Source organism: Anopheles merus, chromosome 3L, assembly GCF_017562075.2.
Source record: "Anopheles merus strain MAF chromosome 3L, AmerM5.1, whole genome shotgun sequence".
Taxonomy (NCBI): domain Eukaryota; kingdom Metazoa; phylum Arthropoda; class Insecta; order Diptera; family Culicidae; genus Anopheles; species Anopheles merus.
The window spans coordinates 37,519,149-37,537,614 of NC_054085.1; the positions used below are offsets into that span (position 1 = coordinate 37,519,149).

At 50.8% G+C, this 18,466-nt stretch overlaps 4 protein-coding genes across 9 annotated transcripts in view; 1 reads left to right on the forward strand and 3 right to left on the reverse strand.

Moving 5' to 3' along the window:
- Window positions 1–83: 83 nt before the first annotated feature.
- LOC121600188 (glucose dehydrogenase [FAD, quinone]-like) lies at window positions 84–2,322 on the reverse strand. The gene is made up of 4 exons (XM_041928592.1): window positions 1,545–2,322; window positions 1,253–1,473; window positions 361–1,178; window positions 84–294 (listed from the first exon to the last, which is right to left on the reverse strand). The coding sequence occupies exons 1-4, from the start codon at window positions 2,174–2,176 to the stop codon at window positions 94–96; spliced, it is 1,872 nt and encodes a 623-aa protein (XP_041784526.1). The 5' UTR covers window positions 2,177–2,322; the 3' UTR covers window positions 84–93.
- Window positions 2,323–2,774: 452 nt separating this feature from the next.
- On the reverse strand, window positions 2,775–7,291 carry LOC121599839 (glucose dehydrogenase [FAD, quinone]-like). Its single transcript, XM_041927927.1, has 3 exons — window positions 6,649–7,291; window positions 4,995–5,215; window positions 2,775–4,922 (listed from the first exon to the last, which is right to left on the reverse strand). Exons 1-3 carry the CDS (start codon window positions 7,272–7,274, stop codon window positions 3,826–3,828), a joined length of 1,944 nt encoding a protein of 647 aa, XP_041783861.1. The 5' UTR covers window positions 7,275–7,291; the 3' UTR covers window positions 2,775–3,825.
- Window positions 7,292–8,540: 1,249 nt separating this feature from the next.
- Window positions 8,541–18,466, reverse strand: part of LOC121599949 (calpain-11-like) — a 36,253-nt gene continuing 26,327 nt past the window's right edge. For 4 of the 5 annotated variants that reach the window (XM_041928112.1, XM_041928111.1, XM_041928109.1 and 1 more), the window contains exons 3-11: window positions 14,731–14,763; window positions 14,251–14,489; window positions 13,964–14,166; window positions 10,844–10,984; window positions 10,613–10,766; window positions 9,661–10,542; window positions 9,122–9,584; window positions 8,997–9,052; window positions 8,541–8,926 (exon numbers count right to left, since the gene is read on the reverse strand). In XM_041928112.1, coding sequence (XP_041784046.1) covers window positions 8,900–8,926; window positions 8,997–9,052; window positions 9,122–9,584; window positions 9,661–10,542; window positions 10,613–10,766; window positions 10,844–10,984; window positions 13,964–14,166; window positions 14,251–14,489; window positions 14,731–14,763 — 2,198 coding nt within the window. In that variant the 3' untranslated portion in view covers window positions 8,541–8,899. The remainder of the gene's footprint in view (window positions 8,927–8,996; window positions 9,053–9,121; window positions 9,585–9,660; window positions 10,543–10,612; window positions 10,767–10,843; window positions 10,985–13,963; window positions 14,167–14,250; window positions 14,490–14,730; window positions 14,764–18,466) is intronic. The other variant, XM_041928113.1, reaches the window with a different exon arrangement.
- LOC121599951 (glycoprotein-N-acetylgalactosamine 3-beta-galactosyltransferase 1-like) lies at window positions 12,140–13,653 on the forward strand. 2 transcript variants are annotated; one of them, XM_041928117.1, is made up of 3 exons: window positions 12,140–12,448; window positions 12,511–13,149; window positions 13,214–13,653. In XM_041928117.1, exons 1-3 carry the CDS (start codon window positions 12,427–12,429, stop codon window positions 13,633–13,635), a joined length of 1,083 nt encoding a protein of 360 aa, XP_041784051.1. In that variant the 5' UTR covers window positions 12,140–12,426; the 3' UTR covers window positions 13,636–13,653. The 2 variants fall into 2 exon arrangements, with proteins under 2 accessions (XP_041784051.1, XP_041784048.1); XM_041928114.1 differs by having other exon boundaries at window positions 12,140–13,149.

Below are 18,466 nucleotides of genomic sequence, written 5' to 3' on the forward strand. Positions count from 1 at the left end.
TGCAACCTATATGTAGCCTTCCTCTCACTGTGTGCTTGCTGTATCACTAATTTGTTTTTAAAATTGCTGAAACATTTGTGGAAGTTAGCACGTTTAGTGAAGTCGATGATCTTCTTTGATTAGATCGGCCGCTTTTTCCCCAATAAGAAAGCTGTGCGCACAGGTGTGACCGGTGGGTGCCTCCGGAATGATACCGACGTCGGCCACCCGCAATCCTTTGATGCCGTACACCCGCAGACGGCTATCGACGACCGCTTCGGGGTCTTGGGGAGGACCCATCTTGCAGGTGGCCACCTAGAAGTACAATGTAAACAAATCAGTGAATTCTTTACACATCTAACAACACCTTGTCCAATCTACCTGATGCTGGAATGTCGCCGTCAGGTGGCGCACGTGACACCTCCAATAGTCGATCGTATTGAACGCCATATACTGACAACCGGGCACTTTGCGGGTGTACAGCTCGACGCCAAACCTTCGCAACGGCGCCTTGGTACTGATGCGTATCACCTCCTTGATCGCGTACACCAGCGCATCGACATCGCGCTCATCCTCAAAGTATTGGTATCGGAACATCGGATGGTTGAATGGGTTGGACGACTTCAGCTCGACCCGTCCCACCGCCCGTGGCTTGAGCAACATTGGCAGAAACATAAAGTTTCTCGTGTTTGCCAACGGCCGGAAGTACTCGTTGTACATCCGATCGGTGAGATAGTAAGCGCTACGCGATCCCGGCGTAGTGTCAAAGCTGAACGATGTGAACGCTTGCATTACCTCCACGTCCGGATAGTCTGGGTCGGGATCTTCTGCAAAAGGTGACTTTACGTAGAGCAAGCTCTCGACCGAGTTCGTTGTCAGTGGTCCGGAACCGTTGCGGAAGCGAAGAAACTCTCCAGCGTTGGCCAGCTGTTCGAAGCTCACCAGATTGTCGGACGGCTCGCGAACGATGAAGATCGGTCCAAAGACGCCACCGTGCTCGTACACCTTGCGACCGACGGGCAGATCGCTGACGAGCTTGATGCCATGCTCTCGCAGATGCTTTGCAGGTCCTATTCCCGAAAGCATCAGAAGCTTGGGACTTTCGAATGCTCCCGCCGAGAGTATAACTTCACGTTCAGCGTCCACCTCGTGATACTGGCGGTTATGGAGTAGCCGTACTCCGGTGGCTGTCTTCGTATCTGTAAGAGAAAGCATCCTCCATCCAGTGATACTGGTGCCACATTGCGCATAAATTCACAACAAAATCGTTTACCCGGATCGATCAGGATCTTGGTGACCCAGGCCCGTGTAACGATGTGAAGATTCGGGCGATCCACAATGTCCCGCAGGTAGCTGTTACCGCCCGTCGCTCGCCGTCCATTGCGAGTGTGCGCTTGCAGGAACGATACACCCAAGTTATCGCCCGCATTATAGTCCAAATAGCGGTAGCCTGCGGACTCGGCACTCTTCACAAACGCCCTTGCGATATCCGACCTGCACAATGGAATGGATCATCCATAGACATGGCATCATTTGAAGCCTCCTTTTCCCATGCGACAACTCACCTGAACGGACAATCTTCCACCGAGAGCCGACCTCTGGTACCGTGGAACCCATTATCACCAAAGTCACGAATGTTGGCCGTCTCGATGCGCTTAAACAGTGGCAACACATCGTTCCAACTCCAACCCTCATTGCCCGCTCGAGCCCACGAATCGTAGTCCCGCCGGTTACCGCGCGTGTAAATCACATTGTTAATGATGGACGATCCGCCAACGCCACGACCGTGCGCCCAACTGCAACGACCACCGCGCAGTCCGAGACATCCATACCGCTGCTTCTCCGTTTCATACCCAAAATTGTAATCCGTCGCGGCTAGAATCGGCCCAACCAGTGGGGAGTCAGTGAATAGCGGGATCTCACCCTTGCCAATCTCAAGCAGCAACACCGAGACGGCCGGATCCTCCGTTAGCCGATTAGCCAGTACGCATCCTGCCGGTCCAGCACCCACTATGATGAAGTCGTACGAGTCCAGCAGCGTGTGGTGACCGTAGTTGATCTCTTTCGCATCGTAGATAAGACTCGTAATGTTGCTAAGACTAATAAGCGCACGGGAAGGTATCACAGCACCTGCCAAGATCAGGAACAACAAACCAATCGCAGCACTTAAAGATTGAGCCATGCTTCGATCAGGCATTCACACTCTTTATCACTGACACTTTTTCACATAGTCGCACTGATAATTAAGTTAATTGATGATGTGCGTGATAGTCGTGGATTCTTCGACACCAGCAGCAGCAGCAGCAGCAATCCGATCGCGTCACTCTTCTTCGCACCGCATCGTACGACGGTTCGCTGCGATCTGAGCGTCCGATATAGACAAAAATGCTTCTTTCATACGCCTGCAGCGTAATGTTAGCCGCGCGTCTGCCGCATACCGAACCGACTCGAACGCCCGAACGTCGTTTGTGGCGGGAGGTACGGCCGTTACGCACTTTTGGCGCTTACCTTGCCACTACATTTTGCATTCGTCACGAACCGCTTGTGTGGGAATGCATATGTGGATGCATCGATGGGCAACACCGTCGAACCGAGGTGTTAGGCTTCGCGTGCTTACGTTTCTCTTGGGCTGGTATCGGAAAAACGGGACCAACGTCGTCGTAGCCTTGCCTTGTGTTACAGTTCTTCATGTACACAACTCCTAATCAATCAATTGCTAATGGTAAACGGTGTACCAAAACCATCTGATATGTAAGGTAATTTGAATAATTTGAAAATCATTTTAATTGCTGTTTTTATCGATAGGTTAGATGGTTTATTTACATTTTTTGATTAGTGTGTCCTTACGATTAAATTCCTGTACCATTCATTGTCTGCTAACTTACTAACTAAATGCAATCCTTTTTGTGAATATGCACACGATTATTTGCCCTTGTCTAAATTGAGTATAATTAAAATTGCATATCGTTGGTAGTCGTTGTACTTGTAAAACTGTATGTACTATTTTATATGATAACGAAGACATCATAATTGAAAACAAACTTCAAACAAAACTAAATGGCAGTAAAGAGAATGTGAAATAAAAGTAAAATGAAAATATTACTTAAATCTAAACTGAAACACTTAACGCTAACTTGAACACAAAAACCCTGAAGCACCTCCAATGCCGATTCCCATCGCTCTACCCTCGGGAGCTCATGGGTGGATCGCTCAAACGTGTTGTAGATTAGTCAAACCCGTGTTGACGCCTGCTGCCCGAGCTGCCCCAATAGCGTAGCAAAAACACAGCTCGTACGAAGATTGTCGTCAAGTGGCCGCTGCAGGGCATCGCTTGCTGGCCGAGCATAATGCTGCCCAAAACCTATCTGCTCCCCTCCGCTTGCCGATCGCTTTAATGCTTCGGTACATTTATACGCCCTAGAGCCACCTGCCTGCTCGGTCAAACTCACCGAGCGTGTGTGTGTGTGGTGGTGTATGTGGTGTGGATTTTTTACATTACCGCGCGAGCACATGAAGATTGTAACATAATTTTTGATCGCATTACGAAACCGCAAAACGAATGGGCACACTAGGGCTGCGGGATCGGTTCACGGCGAAACAGCAGCGGACAGAAGCGAATTGCATTTTACGCACAACAAAAAAAAAGGTTTCGAAAGATTTATCGAACTTGCTGGAACCGGCACGGGGTCAGTGTTAATCGGGCCAAAAATTTATGGGGCTGCCACTTTCTCGACGACCTTTCGCCGGCGGATGGCTTTATTTATCGTGGATTCGGCATGAATGACGCTTCCTAAAGTGGTGAAAAGGGCTCCGGACGAAAGGTCACCAGCGTCCTTCTTTGTTTGTTTATTTGAATGGCCATTCAAACGGAGACCAGCGAGCCGACTGCACCGGCAAGGATGAGTGCTTTTCGCGGACTCTGTAGTCCTCCTTGCGGGCCGCATCCCGCACAAGATCGGCTGCCTTCTCGCCGATCACGAACGCGACGGCCGCCGTGTGTGCGGTCGGTGGGAAGGGAACCACGCCGATATCGACGACCCGCAGCCTCCGCATACCGTACACCCGCAGCTCGTGATCGACCACCGCTTCCGGATCGCTCGGTGGACCCATCTTGCAGGTCGCGACCTGATGGTGGAACGTCGCCGTCAGCGTCATGACGTGGCAGCGCCAGTACTGGTGCGTGCCGAACGGGTGCTGCTCACATCCCGGCACCTGCTTGCGGTACAGCTCCACGCCCAACCGACGGAACGGTTCCTGCGAGGTGACACGAATCGCCTCCTGCATGCCGTACACCAGCGCCTCAATATCGCGATCATCCTCGAAGTAGCGATACTGGAACAGCGGATGGTTGAACGGATTGGTGGACCGTAGCCGCAGCTTGCCCTTCGTGTACGGCTTCATCAGCATCGGTAGATACTGGAAGGAGCGCTGGTTCATGATCGGTCGGAAGTAGCCGTCGTAGGTCGCATTGGTGAGCCGGAATGCACGTGGCGTACCCGTACCCGTGTCGAAGTCGATCGACGAGAACGCTTGCATAATTTCCACGTCCGGCAGCCCCGGATCGGGACTTTCCGCGACCGGCGACTTTACGTACATCAAGCTCTCCACCGAGTTGGTCGTAAACACGCCGCGACCCTTCAGATACTGCACGATGTTGCTAAAGTTGATGTTCTCATCCAAGCTGACGTAGTTATCGATCGGCTGGCGCACGATAAACACAGGCCCAAACACGCCCGGATGCTCGTACAGCAGCTCGCCGACGGGCAGATTCTGCACCACCGGAATGCGGAACGATGCCAGATGGTCCGCCGGACCTACGCCCGACAGCATCAGCAGCTTGGCGCTCTCGAATGCGCCCGCCGACAGGATGACCTCCTTGCGCGCGGCGACCGATTGCGTTTTGCCGTCGCGCACAAACACCACGCCGGTAGCTTCTTTGGTCGCTGCGGGCAAAACGGGTGAAGTAATCGATGCAATGAATTACCATCGCGGATCCAGCTCAAGGTGAGGCTTACCTTTATTAATGAGCACCCTGGTTACCCAAGCGCTGGTCAGGATGTGTAGATTGGGACGCTTCCGGGCTGGGTAAAGGTACGCGTTGCCGCTGGTGACGCGCCGGCCCTGCAGCGTGTTTGCCTGCAGGAAGGACACACCGAGCTGGTCGCCGGCATTGTAGTCAAGGTAAGGGTAGCCCGCCCGCTGTGCACTCTCCACGAAGGTGGTGGCTATTTTTGACCTGCGGAAGGCATGGCAGTTGTGCGTGTAAAAAGAAACCGTTAAAACCTGAGACGAAGCTGTTTAATTCAATACAGCGCATTGCATATCTCGCAGGCGCAAAGTGCTGGAACGCCAAGCAGTCAAGCGGACTCTGCCTTCTCTTTGCTCCTTTTCTCTTCCAGACACTTTAATTATGTCGTTATTTAACGTGTTTTACCACTTCATTATCTGTCACCAAGTATTCACAATCCACATGACTTTTACTTCATAATTACACAGTTTGTTTGTGGTACTATCTCTTCGCGATCAAAACCAGGAGTGCCCGAAATGACTCTTTTATCGCCTTGTTAACATGAAGCTGCTTGTTCATCATGATAAACCATTGTATGCGCTCGATTTCAAGCACCAAAACTACCTCATTAATATTGACAATTGTGTGTCTAAACAACCTATCCCGAATAATTCAAGTTATCACGAGGTTGAAATGAAGCAAACGCGTTTAGAGATACTTGGTTTCCTGGCGCCAGAGAAACCCTGCACCGTATGACACGCACCCGAAATAGATCATAAAAGCATCCCCGAAAAGCCCGATCAACGATTACAAAACATGATTTTGATAATGAAATGTGTACGCACTTCGCTACATTTGGGTGTGCTTGAGTGATTGTCGTCAGTGAAGGTCAACCGTACCGGTTGCGGTGGGGCGTACAACTTTTGGCGGGAAATGGAGCAGACTGACTGAAAATGGGCGCAAAAGAACATTACCGTAAGCACCTGATTTTGGAACCTGGAAGACACGCAACGTACTGTTTAAGGTAAATGGAAAGTGAAAGGACGCCAGTAAAGAGAGTAGCGTATTTTAAGAAAAGCAAAAGAAAATAAAAACAGTGCAAACAGTAGACGCAAACCGGTACAATGGTGAAAAGTGTGTCAGTGGAAGGCAATAAAAAGCGCATAAAACTAAACAGGTTATGAAACAGATGATTGGAATCGTATTCTTAAATCGATTTTAAGTTAAAAAAAGCTGATTCAGTTTTTGGATTAGCATGGAAAAATAATGTTTCAGCACATGTGAGAAAGTTTCGGCCAGTTTTCCTAACCGCACGCTGTACGTAATTGCCGCAAAATGCAAATCTAACGCATGGGACCGGTTTCGATTGCACCATGCTGCACTGCACTTGACTGGTGACGGTCAATCAAACATCAAAACACCTCCACAAATTGTGTCTGTGAAAGCACTGGCGGTGGGTTACCGGTCTGCAAACCAGCTCATAAAGAAGCGTGCGTTTGCACCTGTGTGCACCTTTTTAATGAGCATCGTAAACATACGCACCCGCAGCGCCGTCAAAGCGACGGCAATGTAGCGCACAAAGTGCAATCGCGCTCGCAGACACACACACACACACATTCCGATCAGACTTGGGGTCACGGCACTGCACTACAATTACCCACCTAAACGGACAGTCCTCTACCGACAGCGGTCCGCTGCGACCGTGGAATCCGTTCCGATCAAAGTCTCGAACGTTCGCGCGTTCCGAGCGGATGTGGTACGGCAGCATCTCGTCCCAGCTCCAGCCCGGGTTTCCGGCCGCGGCCCACGCATCGTAGTCACGCCGATTGCCGCGCGTGTAGATCATGTAGTTGATGATGGACGAACCGCCGATACCGCGCCCATGCGGCCAGCTACACTTGCGATCCCACAGCCCCAGGCAGCCACGTGTCTGCGGTTCCGATTTGTACGCAAAGTTGTAATCCGTCGACTGCAGGTTCGGAGCTGCCAGCGGTACGTCGGACACTAGCGGGATCTCGGCCCGGCCAGCCTCTAGCAGCAGCACCGTGACGGCCGGATCTTCGGTCAGTCGAGCCGCCAGGACACTGCCCGCCGGTCCGGCTCCGACTATCACGTAGTCGTAGCGTCGGCGAAGCGTCGGCCGACCGTAATCGATGCCCAACAGTTGGGTGAAATCGATGAAGTTTCCAATGGTTAGATTGCTGCTATCCGTTGGAGAGTTTTTATGGAAGATGGCCTGAACAGTGGAGGCGACCAGCAAGAGGAAAAGGACACTGAAGACACTCATCGTGGAGTATCGGGACATTCTGCACTTTCAAAATTATGATCATACAACAACCGAAGGGCTGAAGAAGAAGAAACTGCATGAAAAAAATGCGAAAAATGATTTAATTATCACTGTCACTGATGTATTTCAATTTAAAATCGATTAAACCACATTATGTAACGTTTTCGAGACATCATTTCACCACTTTCCAACTTTGCACTGTAAAAAGACGTTCCACTTTACTGATCCTGAGCGCATTAAACAGAAAATAGAACGTCCTTACCCTATTTATTTTTGAAAGCACGTGGGCATTATTGAACCTGTTAAGGACAATTTTACTATTAAGGACGACCTTTCCCTTTCATTTTTTAAAAGCACATCAAGACGATGACGACCCTGTTAATCTCGTACCACGTAAATATCGATCAATTTCAAAAATTTTAGTTATAAAATCACTCTGGCAAACGTGTGCGCTCACAAACGCTGCCGCCAAATTACGTAAGGAAAGCTATCCCGCACCACGAGTTGGACGACTTTTCGCAATGAGTGTGTGTGTGTGTGTACGTTCTGGTCTGTCCACGCGGGCTAAACATCAATTTCACCGTACCGCAAACTCCTGAACCAAACGCCCGCAGGTTCGATCGATGTTTTCGCCGTCCGTACGAACGCACCGCGACACCGCCCTACACTTTCGGAGAGTAATCTGCAACTGTGCGGCTGCACTTTTGCTGCAGCCCAAATTGCATCGTTTGCTGGTGCAAGCGCGCCGTTGGACGTTGTCGATCTGGTTTCGCATTCGCCACAGACACTCAGACAAACGCAGTGGGGATGATGGGAAGCCGGGCCTGGGGTGCATAGAATCTCGTGCGATCACCCCGCCGTGTTGCATGCAAGTGAGCAGCTGCCCTGCAACGATGCATTTGTGCAACAAGTGAGTGAGGGTTTATGTTTTTTCTTTCGAACGGACACTTTATTTCGTACAATATTTCATGCTACGATGCACGCTGCTGCGCTGGGCGTTCGGGTTGTGGTTTATGTTTTATTCATGTCATAGTAATGGGCAAAACAAATGCAGCGATTATTGATTTGGGACGCCCGATTGGGTGATTGTATGCACATTTGTTTTTCGCTATTTGCTTGGGAAAATTGTTACTTTTCTCTGGTTAAATGCATTTAAAACCAACGTGTGAAACTGATGGTTTTATGGGCAAGTGTCATTTAATGTTCGGATGGTTTTAAACGCACACACTCCGGGGGTCAAAAACGCCAGCTGAACCATGGGTCCTATATAACGAGTCTCATAAATATTCATTTATTTAATTATCAGTCTATTTAACTTAATATTGCATTTATGTTGGATTGATTCGCTGCATCGTTTTGGCCACACTTGCTTCGCGAATCTCCAATTGGAATCGCTCAATACGTGCCAGCCAGCTAATGTGTGTTGGAGTTTCGTTCTGGGCCCTTCTACTGTCTACACAACCGCGCGCAGGTCACGAACAAACAAAAGTAAACAATATTGGTCATGATTCGGATGTGTGCCCTTCCAGGTGTGTTTGTGTGCTGTGTCTTGTCTCTTTGGTGATGAAGATGCTTTTTAAACCTTCATTTTGCGTCGACGTTTGCTATTGCTATTGTTTACATCCTCACGAGTAGATGGTCATTAGAATCATCTGTAGGAGAAAGAGGCGAAACGATTAAAATAAATCTCTTTTGACGACTTTCAAGAAGACAAGAATTTACCTCCTCCAACGATAGGGGACTCGCCTTTGCCTTTGCATCCAAACTGTGATATCGTTCTGTAACAGAAAAGGTGTGATTAGTACCACTTCAAAGCGTCCTCCATCTCCCCCCCAAAACCCACTCACCATGTGCCAAATGCAACCGTGCCATCGATAGCAGGTATCCCTCGAGCGTGATCTGTCGGTTGCGCGTAAATCGGCTCACGAGCGCTTCCAGCACTTTGTTGCTCGCCGTCGCTCCACCGGCCCACAGCAACCCGCGCAAACAGTAGGAAGACACCTTCGACGCCCAGATGCCCCGGCTCAGTGTTGCCGTACCGGAGGAGGAAGGTCCGCAGCGCCGGAAAGCCGCCTTCCAGAAGCGCATCAACCCTATCAACGCCGGCACGTGCTCGATCGAAAGCCGTCCACCCAGTGCCGGGTCTCGCAAGGCCAACATTCCGCGGCAAAGCTCCAGCGAGGGACCACAGTTGATGCCGCCCAGCCCCCGGAACCCTCGGTTGTTGCCCCCGTGCGCTTTCAGGATGGCTTGCAGCTGGGTGGCATCGATTTCGTGCGGATAGCGCGCGCGCAGTTTGTAGAGGATGCGCTGCAAACGAGAAAAAGGCACGTTTTGTTTTACGCATTGCATACCTTTGGGGCTCTAGCTAGCTTTTCTAACTTACCGCATCGATCGTGCGCTCGTCACAAAACTCCGCCGCAATGTTGTGTATCACCAGATTCTCCTCGTTCACCTCCCACACGTCCGTGTGCTGGTCGGCAAAGATGCGCAGCAGGAACCGACCCTCGCGGTGCTGCGCAGCGTGCGGCATCACCACAAAATCGCCCGCCGGCAGCGCGAAAAACGTCGCGATCTCGCGCAAATTCGACAGCGGCGCAAAGTCGAGCGGCATCTGCTCGCTCACGTACTGCGGGGTGACGCGCTGCATCCCGGGCGGCACCTCGTAGATGGTGAAGCCAATCTCCTCGTCCTCGTAGTTGCGGCTGCGGTAGCATTCGTACTTTTGCGCCACCGCCACCACCACGTGCGCCTTGGACGGATGGCCCGGCGGGACGCGGATGCGGAACTGCGGATTGGTGGCGGTCGTATCGATGAACTTGTGCGGCCCGCCGGCATTGAAGCCCCCGCGCCACTGCCGCACGGCCAGTGCGGCCCGCCAGGGGGCGCGTGTGTGCAGCCCTGGCTCGAGCGCCCAATCGTCCGGCCCGATGTGCGCGAGCCAGATGACGACGAACCGGGTTAGAAACTCGTTCACGGACATCCAGAACTCACAGTCGTTGGAGGAGCGCGAGGAGAGCAGCTCGCGGTCCCGTTCGTTCAGTGCGTTCCACTCCCAGCTCCGTTCGGACCAGGCACCGCACCAAACACCGCCCCACTCGCCACCGATCCATGGGCTGCGCAGGCGGATCAGGCTCGTGTCGCCGCCGGAGGAACCGCTGCCGTGGGTGGCGGAGTCGTTCGAGTTGGCACGCACGCGGGCAAGTCCTGTCACGCAGTACGGGTGTTCCGTGAGCAGACCTGAGCGGCGCCGTTTAGTCTCTTTTTCCTGGAGAAAGTGGTGGAAAGCAGATTATAATATGCGATGACTTCATTGGGGAAGGGTGATGAGAACTTACCAATCCACTGATAGCGATCAAAAGTGTAGATCTTGGTACGGCTCCTCCAAGAAGCGGTCCACTGGGAGGCACACTCTGGACCACCGCTCCCGTTAGATCCTGTAAGGCACGGCCTACTGTTCCATACTTCAAGAAGGTGTATCCTCCGTACAATCTAAACAAGAAGAAATGAGCGCAATGAACACCAAACGTTCTCTGGGAAAAGATTACCCAAAAGGATCTCAAACTTACTTGGCGTATGCTTTCTCCAGCAGTGCCGCCCAGAAGATGTCCGGCTGGGCGCAATGCATGTGGGCTGGACGATCGCCCCGTGTCGGCAGCCGATCGTCCACCCGAACCTCGATCCATTTGCCCCACTGCCAGAAGCGGAATCTGCAGAAAGAAAAGAACATCATAGAAAATGTCAACAAACAAACGCAAACCAACTTGTGGATCAACCCAAACGCAAATATCACACCAACATTGCGGTGTGTAAATATTAGCTCATAACAGCAATGCCAATAAAGCATCGTGCTGCGTGAATCTTTTCCACCAACAGGCATTTAAATGCGGTACGATCGATCAGCAAACGGCTGTCACGGCTTCCTTCGTTTAATTATGCTACAAGTACTGGGCTTTCTTCTTCCAACATCAGGCACTTCAAGTGTAGCCAGCTCTGACTGCTGTGCTTGCCTTACCGCAACATAACCAATTGTCGGAGGTGACAAATTGCAAGCGAAGTAAACAGCATTGGCACCCAACAACAACCAATGCCGAGGCTCGGCGTGTGTGTGTGCACTAACCCCCTCTGCTACCGATTACTTAATCGTGAATCGTTAGTGGGATAGATCTGTGTTTGGACATACGCCGTTTGTTTGTGCGCAAACATAAACCCATCGACTCCAATTTGCGCTGACATTGACGCATCGTGTCCCAGTACATCGCGCTATGCTGTGCACCGAAAATGCCGAACCGGCGGACAGGTTTGTTGGCCTAATGACCTGATGTCGGGCCATAAAAATAAAGCCACAGATGCGATCGAATCCTGCCCGAACAGCGGGCCGCGCTTGAACTCATCTTGAAGACAATTAAACTTCTATCAAACGCGGATCTAACGGCGCGCGCACGCAAGCTTGAGATGAGGTTTGTAAAATATTCCAAGGCTAACCGGTATTTCCATAGTACGATCCTCCGACGTCCGGAACTCCTCGGCTCGGGCGTTCTGTGACATCTTCTAAAAGGGAGAAACCCCACTGTATGTCTGTGTGTTGCTGTGTCGTGTGAAGCCTCATCTATCTCCCAAGCCTTCTCCTCTCCGGTTCCAAGAACATAGTATCGTTCCACTACTTTACGACTCACTTTGACGGGGCGCGTTAGCCACCTCGCGGGACTACCGGCTGCCTCCCTACGGTTAACTTGTGTGACCTCTTCACTTTCGCTGCCGCCAGGCCGCGCTTGGCGCTTGTTTGGTGTGAGTCGTTCGTGACTTGTCGCGGGATGAGCCACGGAGGATATCGTCAGCTTATATCATTCGCGTACGGTGCCGTGTGTCGTGCAGTTCATCTCGCCGAGCGCTCGGCGGTGCGGGAATTAATTAATCAAATACGGCATCGAATCGAACGTTTGTTGTGGTTTGGTGTATCGGTCAAGGAGTCAATTAAACAAAAAGGGGGCGAGATAGAGCTTTGTTCGCCTTCCTTGTGCGGCAAATGATAGTGAAGGATTGTTCGATTCGTTTGTGTGATGAACCAGTGACAAGAGTGTTTTTGACGTGTTAATTAAACAATAATTAAGGGGATTAATTTAATCGTTTAAAGGTTTACAGGACTTTTAAAATGATTAAACTGATGCTCAAAAGTAAGTGGCGTGTAATAATACCTAAAAACTTCAAATGTTAAAGGGCTACGAACTAATTGCAGGACCTTCTGCGATCAGTCCTCGCTATGGCAACTTTCTGTTCGGACTCTTATGCGGATGGATTCTCTCAAGAGCGATCCATGTTTGGACAACTTCTGGATGGATTACCGCCCCCAATGCACAAAACAATTCCCCTGCTTTCAACTTAAGCGAAAGTGTTCGTGTGCTCTGCTGGGTAATGACCACGCCGGATAACCACCAGGAAAAGGTGATCCACATCCAAGCTACCTGGGGAGCTCGGTGCAACAAACTGCTGATCATGAGCTCCGTCGCTGATCCGTCGATCGGAAGCATCGCTCTACCGGTCGAGGAAGGCCGCAAGAGTCTGTGGAATAAGACGCGAGAAGCATTCCGGTACATCTACAACCATCATCTCGATGAGTACGATTGGTTCTTCAAGGCGGACGACGACACGTACGTCGTGGTGGAGAATCTGCGCTACTTCCTGTATCCGTATTCACCGCAGCTGCCGATCTATTTCGGGAGCAAGTTCCGCTATCCGGAGTATGTGAAGCAAGGATACTTTTCTGGTGGTGCTGGCTATGTGCTGAGCCGGGAGGCAGTGAGACGTTTCAACGAACAAGCACTCGGGGATGTGCAGCACTGTTCGGCAGCCTACGATACGGAGGATCTTGAAATGGGTAAAACAAGTCACTGAAGGATGATAGCAAAAGTCTTCATTACACTAATCTCTTGCATCCTCAGGAAAGTGTATGGAAAGTGTGAATGTAACGGCCGGTGATTCCAGGGACAGCTTAGGCCGTAAGCGATTTCTTCCGATGGAACCTGTTTTTCATCTCACCAGCTCGGTGACAGAGGATCCTGACTTTTGGTACAACCAATACTCGTACTATAAGCCCTTTTACGGCAAGAACTGTTGCTCGGATCTGGCTATCAGCTTCCATTACGTTCCCGGGAAGCATATGCACATGATGGACTATCTGATTTACGATCTACACGCGTGGGGTAGGAGATACCAAGACGCACCACTTGCCAAAGCAAAAACACTCCAAGAAGCGATTGCCGTTGCTGGACCATATCTGATCAGTACTTTACGGCCAAAAACTGAGATGAGTGTAGTATCCACCGTAGGTATGGAGGAAGCATCTTCTACGATAAAACCTTAGTGAAATAGTGAAGCTCAATTGTTCAACTAGTCACCTGTATATGATTGTAGAATTAATGTTGTTTTTCTTTAATAAATTGAATTATTCTAAAGAAACTTCTTTTTTTTCTTTTTTGTAGCAGAATAGCACATCTCCAGCGTGATATGACACTTTTACGACAGTAGAACAAGAAACGCTTCACGAAACCAACCCGTTGCATACCTTCAGGCGCATTTCAACCTCGTGAAGCGTTTCGTTTGAAATGAAATTCTCTTTCAGGCTAATTTTAGCCTCAATGGTTCGCTTTAAAGCTGTTAATGACAGTTGGTCGTATACATTTTACACCTACTTGAACATGCCGCAGTACCCGTTGGCCGTGTCGAATGTCTGCTCCGGCGGGACGACACGCTCCAGAAGTCTCGGCAGCTGCGATAAGCATCCAAGCGCCGCCAGCAAGCTGGGGTCACCGGGTCCCACCGGTTCTGGCAGCTCCCTGGCGGTGAGGGGCGTCCCTGGTGGGGCTATACGAAACTGTGGCCTTGCGCACATATCCTGGGGGATGCAGTAAAGGGATGCATACACAAAGCACTTTAGTGTTAAGGGAATTCCATCGCACCGCACACTCAATCCACTTACGTGAGGTCGCATCCAGACGATTTGCTTCTTCTTGGACAGTGTGCGGGGCGTCGGTGGGAACTCCAGGTCCTCGTGCAGCCCTCCCGGGCCGCGCGTAAGCACACCGTTCATGTGCCGGCCGTTCGGCAGTGTGCCATTACCGTTCGCCGTGATGACCTCGGCCGATCGGGGTCGCGACAGTGTGGACTGATGATCTTGCATCCCACCATTCGTCCAGCCCCGTAGCTTTGGTCCACCATCTAAACAGAGTGAGTGTGAGAGAAAGAGAAAGAAAGGCGTAAATTGATCCGTTTCATCCGTTCCAGTGAGAGTGTAAGGCACCGCGGTTAGCGCCAAAAATTTGCACCGCGTCCGGCAAGTGTGCCCCTCCAATAAAGTAGAGTGATGGATTGGAGGAAAGTTATTTGAACAGTCCAACACAGCCATTGAGCCAATCAATCACACGGTCGAGGGAGGGCTGGTGGAAAGAGGACTACTTACTTGTGTAATACTTATCCGTGGCAGTGAACTCGCCTGCGAAAGAGAGAGAGAGGAAGCAAAGCAGAAGGAGAACATATGAGCATGCGACATGGGGCTGCGCGTTTATGAGCGACCGTTTACGATCGGCAGGGGAAGGAAAGTCAATTGAGGCTAGTGAAATGTTGGTTTTTTGTTGTTGAGAAATTATCGCTTTCTCATGTGTGTGTGTGTGGGTCTTTTTGGGCAGCAGTAGCAGGAAGCAGGAAATGGGGAAATGACACCGAGTAGCTCATTCTTTGGCTGCCAACCGCAAAACACTTGATCTCGATTTATCTCGAGTGCCGGCCGGTGTGGTGCGGAGCGGTGGGGCACGATCGTTAAACACACCTTAGCACAGTACTGTCAGGTACTTTGGCTTTGGCCTAGAAAAGGAGGTACATTACTTTCTCTGACTGGAGATTCATTTTCCGAACGGGGCAATTCGAGCTTCTGTACTTCGTGCGACTGTGGGTCAGTGTCAATCGTTTCGGGGGAATTGAGGGCAATTAATGTACTTGCTTCTTGGAATTAACCCGAATTTGTTGCACACAGACATGGAACAGCTCGCTAAATGACTCATCAACTGGGATGAATGCAAAAGCAGCACTGAAAGATGCTGTTCCAGATTCCAGCAGCGCCAACCACACGGGCTCGCAAACCGGGTGACAGTCCGGACAACTACTGTCACAACTGTGATTTGACATGAATTATTCAGCGAAATTAGTCACACGATAAGCGTATGCACGGGGCAGCACACGTGTCTGTTTCGTGCATTCGGGAGGTCGCTCCGCTAGAGTTAGGGTTAGGTAAGCACCATCGGAACAAGATTGCAAGCAACGCAAGCAACGGAGCAACAGACTCGAGAAGAAACAGTTCTGCTCTCGTACGAGTTTTCCTCGTCTTCGAATCACCCCAACCAAAAGCAAGCGCATGACTAACCCATGGCGCATGGGAAAATGTCAACTCCCGGCCCCGTAGAGCCCGTCGAGCCCACTCCCGTGCCATGGGAGCCATAAAATGGGCATGAATCATTGGGCGCAAGACAGGGTGCCGTCTGGCAAAGTGGGGGATAAGTAGCAAACCGCATATACACCGCTTCACCTTCACCGAGTAAGGTTTGCGTGGTTTTCCAAAAACATCCCTCCCGGTGGTGCCTGCTACTACTACCCGACCGGTCAGAGGGAGCTTTTATTTGCCTCGTTTAGCAAAGGCGACCGCAGCGCGGTGTAATGGCGCAGGGCCCTAACCGCTCGTGAGCAATAAAAGTGTATCAATTTCTGCTCATTAGCCCTGCGGGACAACGCCAAAGACGCTGACGACGACGACGACGTGGACGAAGATGATCCGTACACGGTTGACGTTCTTCCTCTGCCCGCTGGTGGCCGGTCCGGCAAAGCTTCTTTTTTTTCTTTTCCTATTTTTTGTGCACAAACGATGTAGGACAAGCTGTAACGGCTGCGATTTACTTGACCGATCCGATCCGGGAGCCCGCACAGTTGGAACAGTCCATTTTGTGTGTCGCGGTATGCAGGGACAACGACGAGGGGAGGCAAACAAATTGGCGATGTTTATCGATGGCCCGTGCGGGCACGGGAATGGTTTTTTCTACCTCCGCCGGCCGAGCGTCCTCCTTCGGCATTTGCAAATTAAATCAATCGGAAAGAAAGCGGATCCCGTGACGGGAAGCGTGATCACGCAGCGCCCTTAACAAGGGTGAATATATTTAAGTAGATAGAAAGCAGAAGAGCATGGACGTAGTTTTAAGCGACTGAAATGAAGACATAATGTGGAGCTTGGCAAACGAATTTTCATTTCAATGTCTTTAAATATTGGTCGCCGCTAAGAAAAGGTACATTTTGTTACACATGTGTGTGGCGCGCGCGTGAGAAATCATTCCATGTGCGTTTTAAACCGTTCAGCGCTTTTAAAACCACCGTTTTCCGGCGCCTCAAGGACCATGGCACACGTCAGTCGAAATAGACGCAAACGCTCACCCGCCCAAAGACTGTGACGACACTGGACCGGCACCGATGTGATTACGGATTGTCGGCGGGTAATTGATTTAAGGTGACGTTTACTCGCTCAAACTGAAAAACTTGCCCCAAATGCGTAAAATCAGAATAACGGAGGGGGTGATTTTCCCGCCACATTCTAATCACCGTGTCTCCCACGGAAGGTAAGCCCTTCGGTCATGCCCAATGACCCTGCTGGGGAGGAGCTTAAACGGGTAGAAATTAGCATTAGACTGTGGAAGCGCAGCCGACTTACTAATCACAAAAAAACAAACGACTTAAACGATGGTTAATGAAGTGTCCAAGGCGGCGAACCTTTTTTGACATAATTTTGAGAAGGAAGTGCTCTTCACCAGGCATTAGAGGGCTTGTGTCAACCAAGGGGGGGGGGGGGGGGGGTTGGCTCGATCGCGTGGTTAGATAATTGTAATTCCAATCGCAGTCATGGAATGGACTTTTTGTGTTGGAATGATGCAGATAATTGTTGAACCGGAAAAAGCATTTTCTTGTTTGCTTCCCTTCTCATGCATCATACGAATTATTATGTTAACAAAAAAACACTTCATGGACGCTTCATTTCCTGCCCCATCGCTAGCTGGAAACGCTTGCCATACAATTTATCGTGCGAGGTCATTAAACGAGCTCAACGCCGGCCGCGCGAATAAGCGTTTCGAGGAACCGATTACCCTGGATTGATTGATGAATGGAAGCAAAAAATCCCTTTCAGCAGCTTCCTGCTGCAGCTGCACCGATCGATCGGGTTGCATTATTTATGCACCGACCCCAAAAGGAAAATGGACCTCCCAGCGTGCAACAAAGTAACACTCCCTTGTCCCCGTTAGTATGGCAAGACCTAGACCAAAACCGAGAGAGAGAGAGAGGCAGAGAGAAAGAGGGTGGACTGAGTGATCGATGGATGTTGTGCGGGCTCCGACAGAAGCCATATCTCGGTCTGTATCGAGCTTCCCGCGACCTACCCGGTCGCTTCCAGTGCGGAATGGGTGAGTCAGCTGTCAGTGTTTCGTAATCGAGTCCATGGCACGAAGGAAAGGATACCCCATCGGAGGGTGTGTTCCTATTATTAGATCATGTCAGCGTGGTTGGTACCCCGAAGGGGACGCGTTCCAACCGACCTGACGTGTTTAATCAAACAAGCGCCCGGATTGCCGCCGGCCACGACCGTTAAGGTGTTGAGCACCGAAACAGCGGGCCAGTGGAAGAGAGTCACATTTTTTCAATAATGCTCAATCTTATTACCATACACTCATATCTCATACTTCTGCATACGCGCAGCGAAAAGAGCTGCAAAGAGGCAAACCCGTGCGGGAACAGGTTCTGGAACTCCCGGGGCCCAACCCAAACGCGACGACCGGCTCACCGTTAGTCACCAGTAATCGAATTGATTTCAATTCCAGAACCGCAAGCCCTTTTTACTGCCGCACGCGGTGGAATCCGGCTTCAATTCCATGAACCCATGTTTTAGCGCCATTCGCTAGCTCGTTCGATCGTTCGGCAGAAGGTTGAACGCAGACTTTGACCTCTGGCGAAGGTTCGGCTGCTGGCTGCTGGCTTCTGGAAGGTGCATTCTAACCCCCTCGCACCATCAGCGAGTGAGAAGGAGGAGTGGCTCGTAAGGAAGAGGAGAAGTTATGTAACCGTCAGCTCTCGTTTATCTGCCCGAAGGTATCGACAAGCAAGCGGTTCCC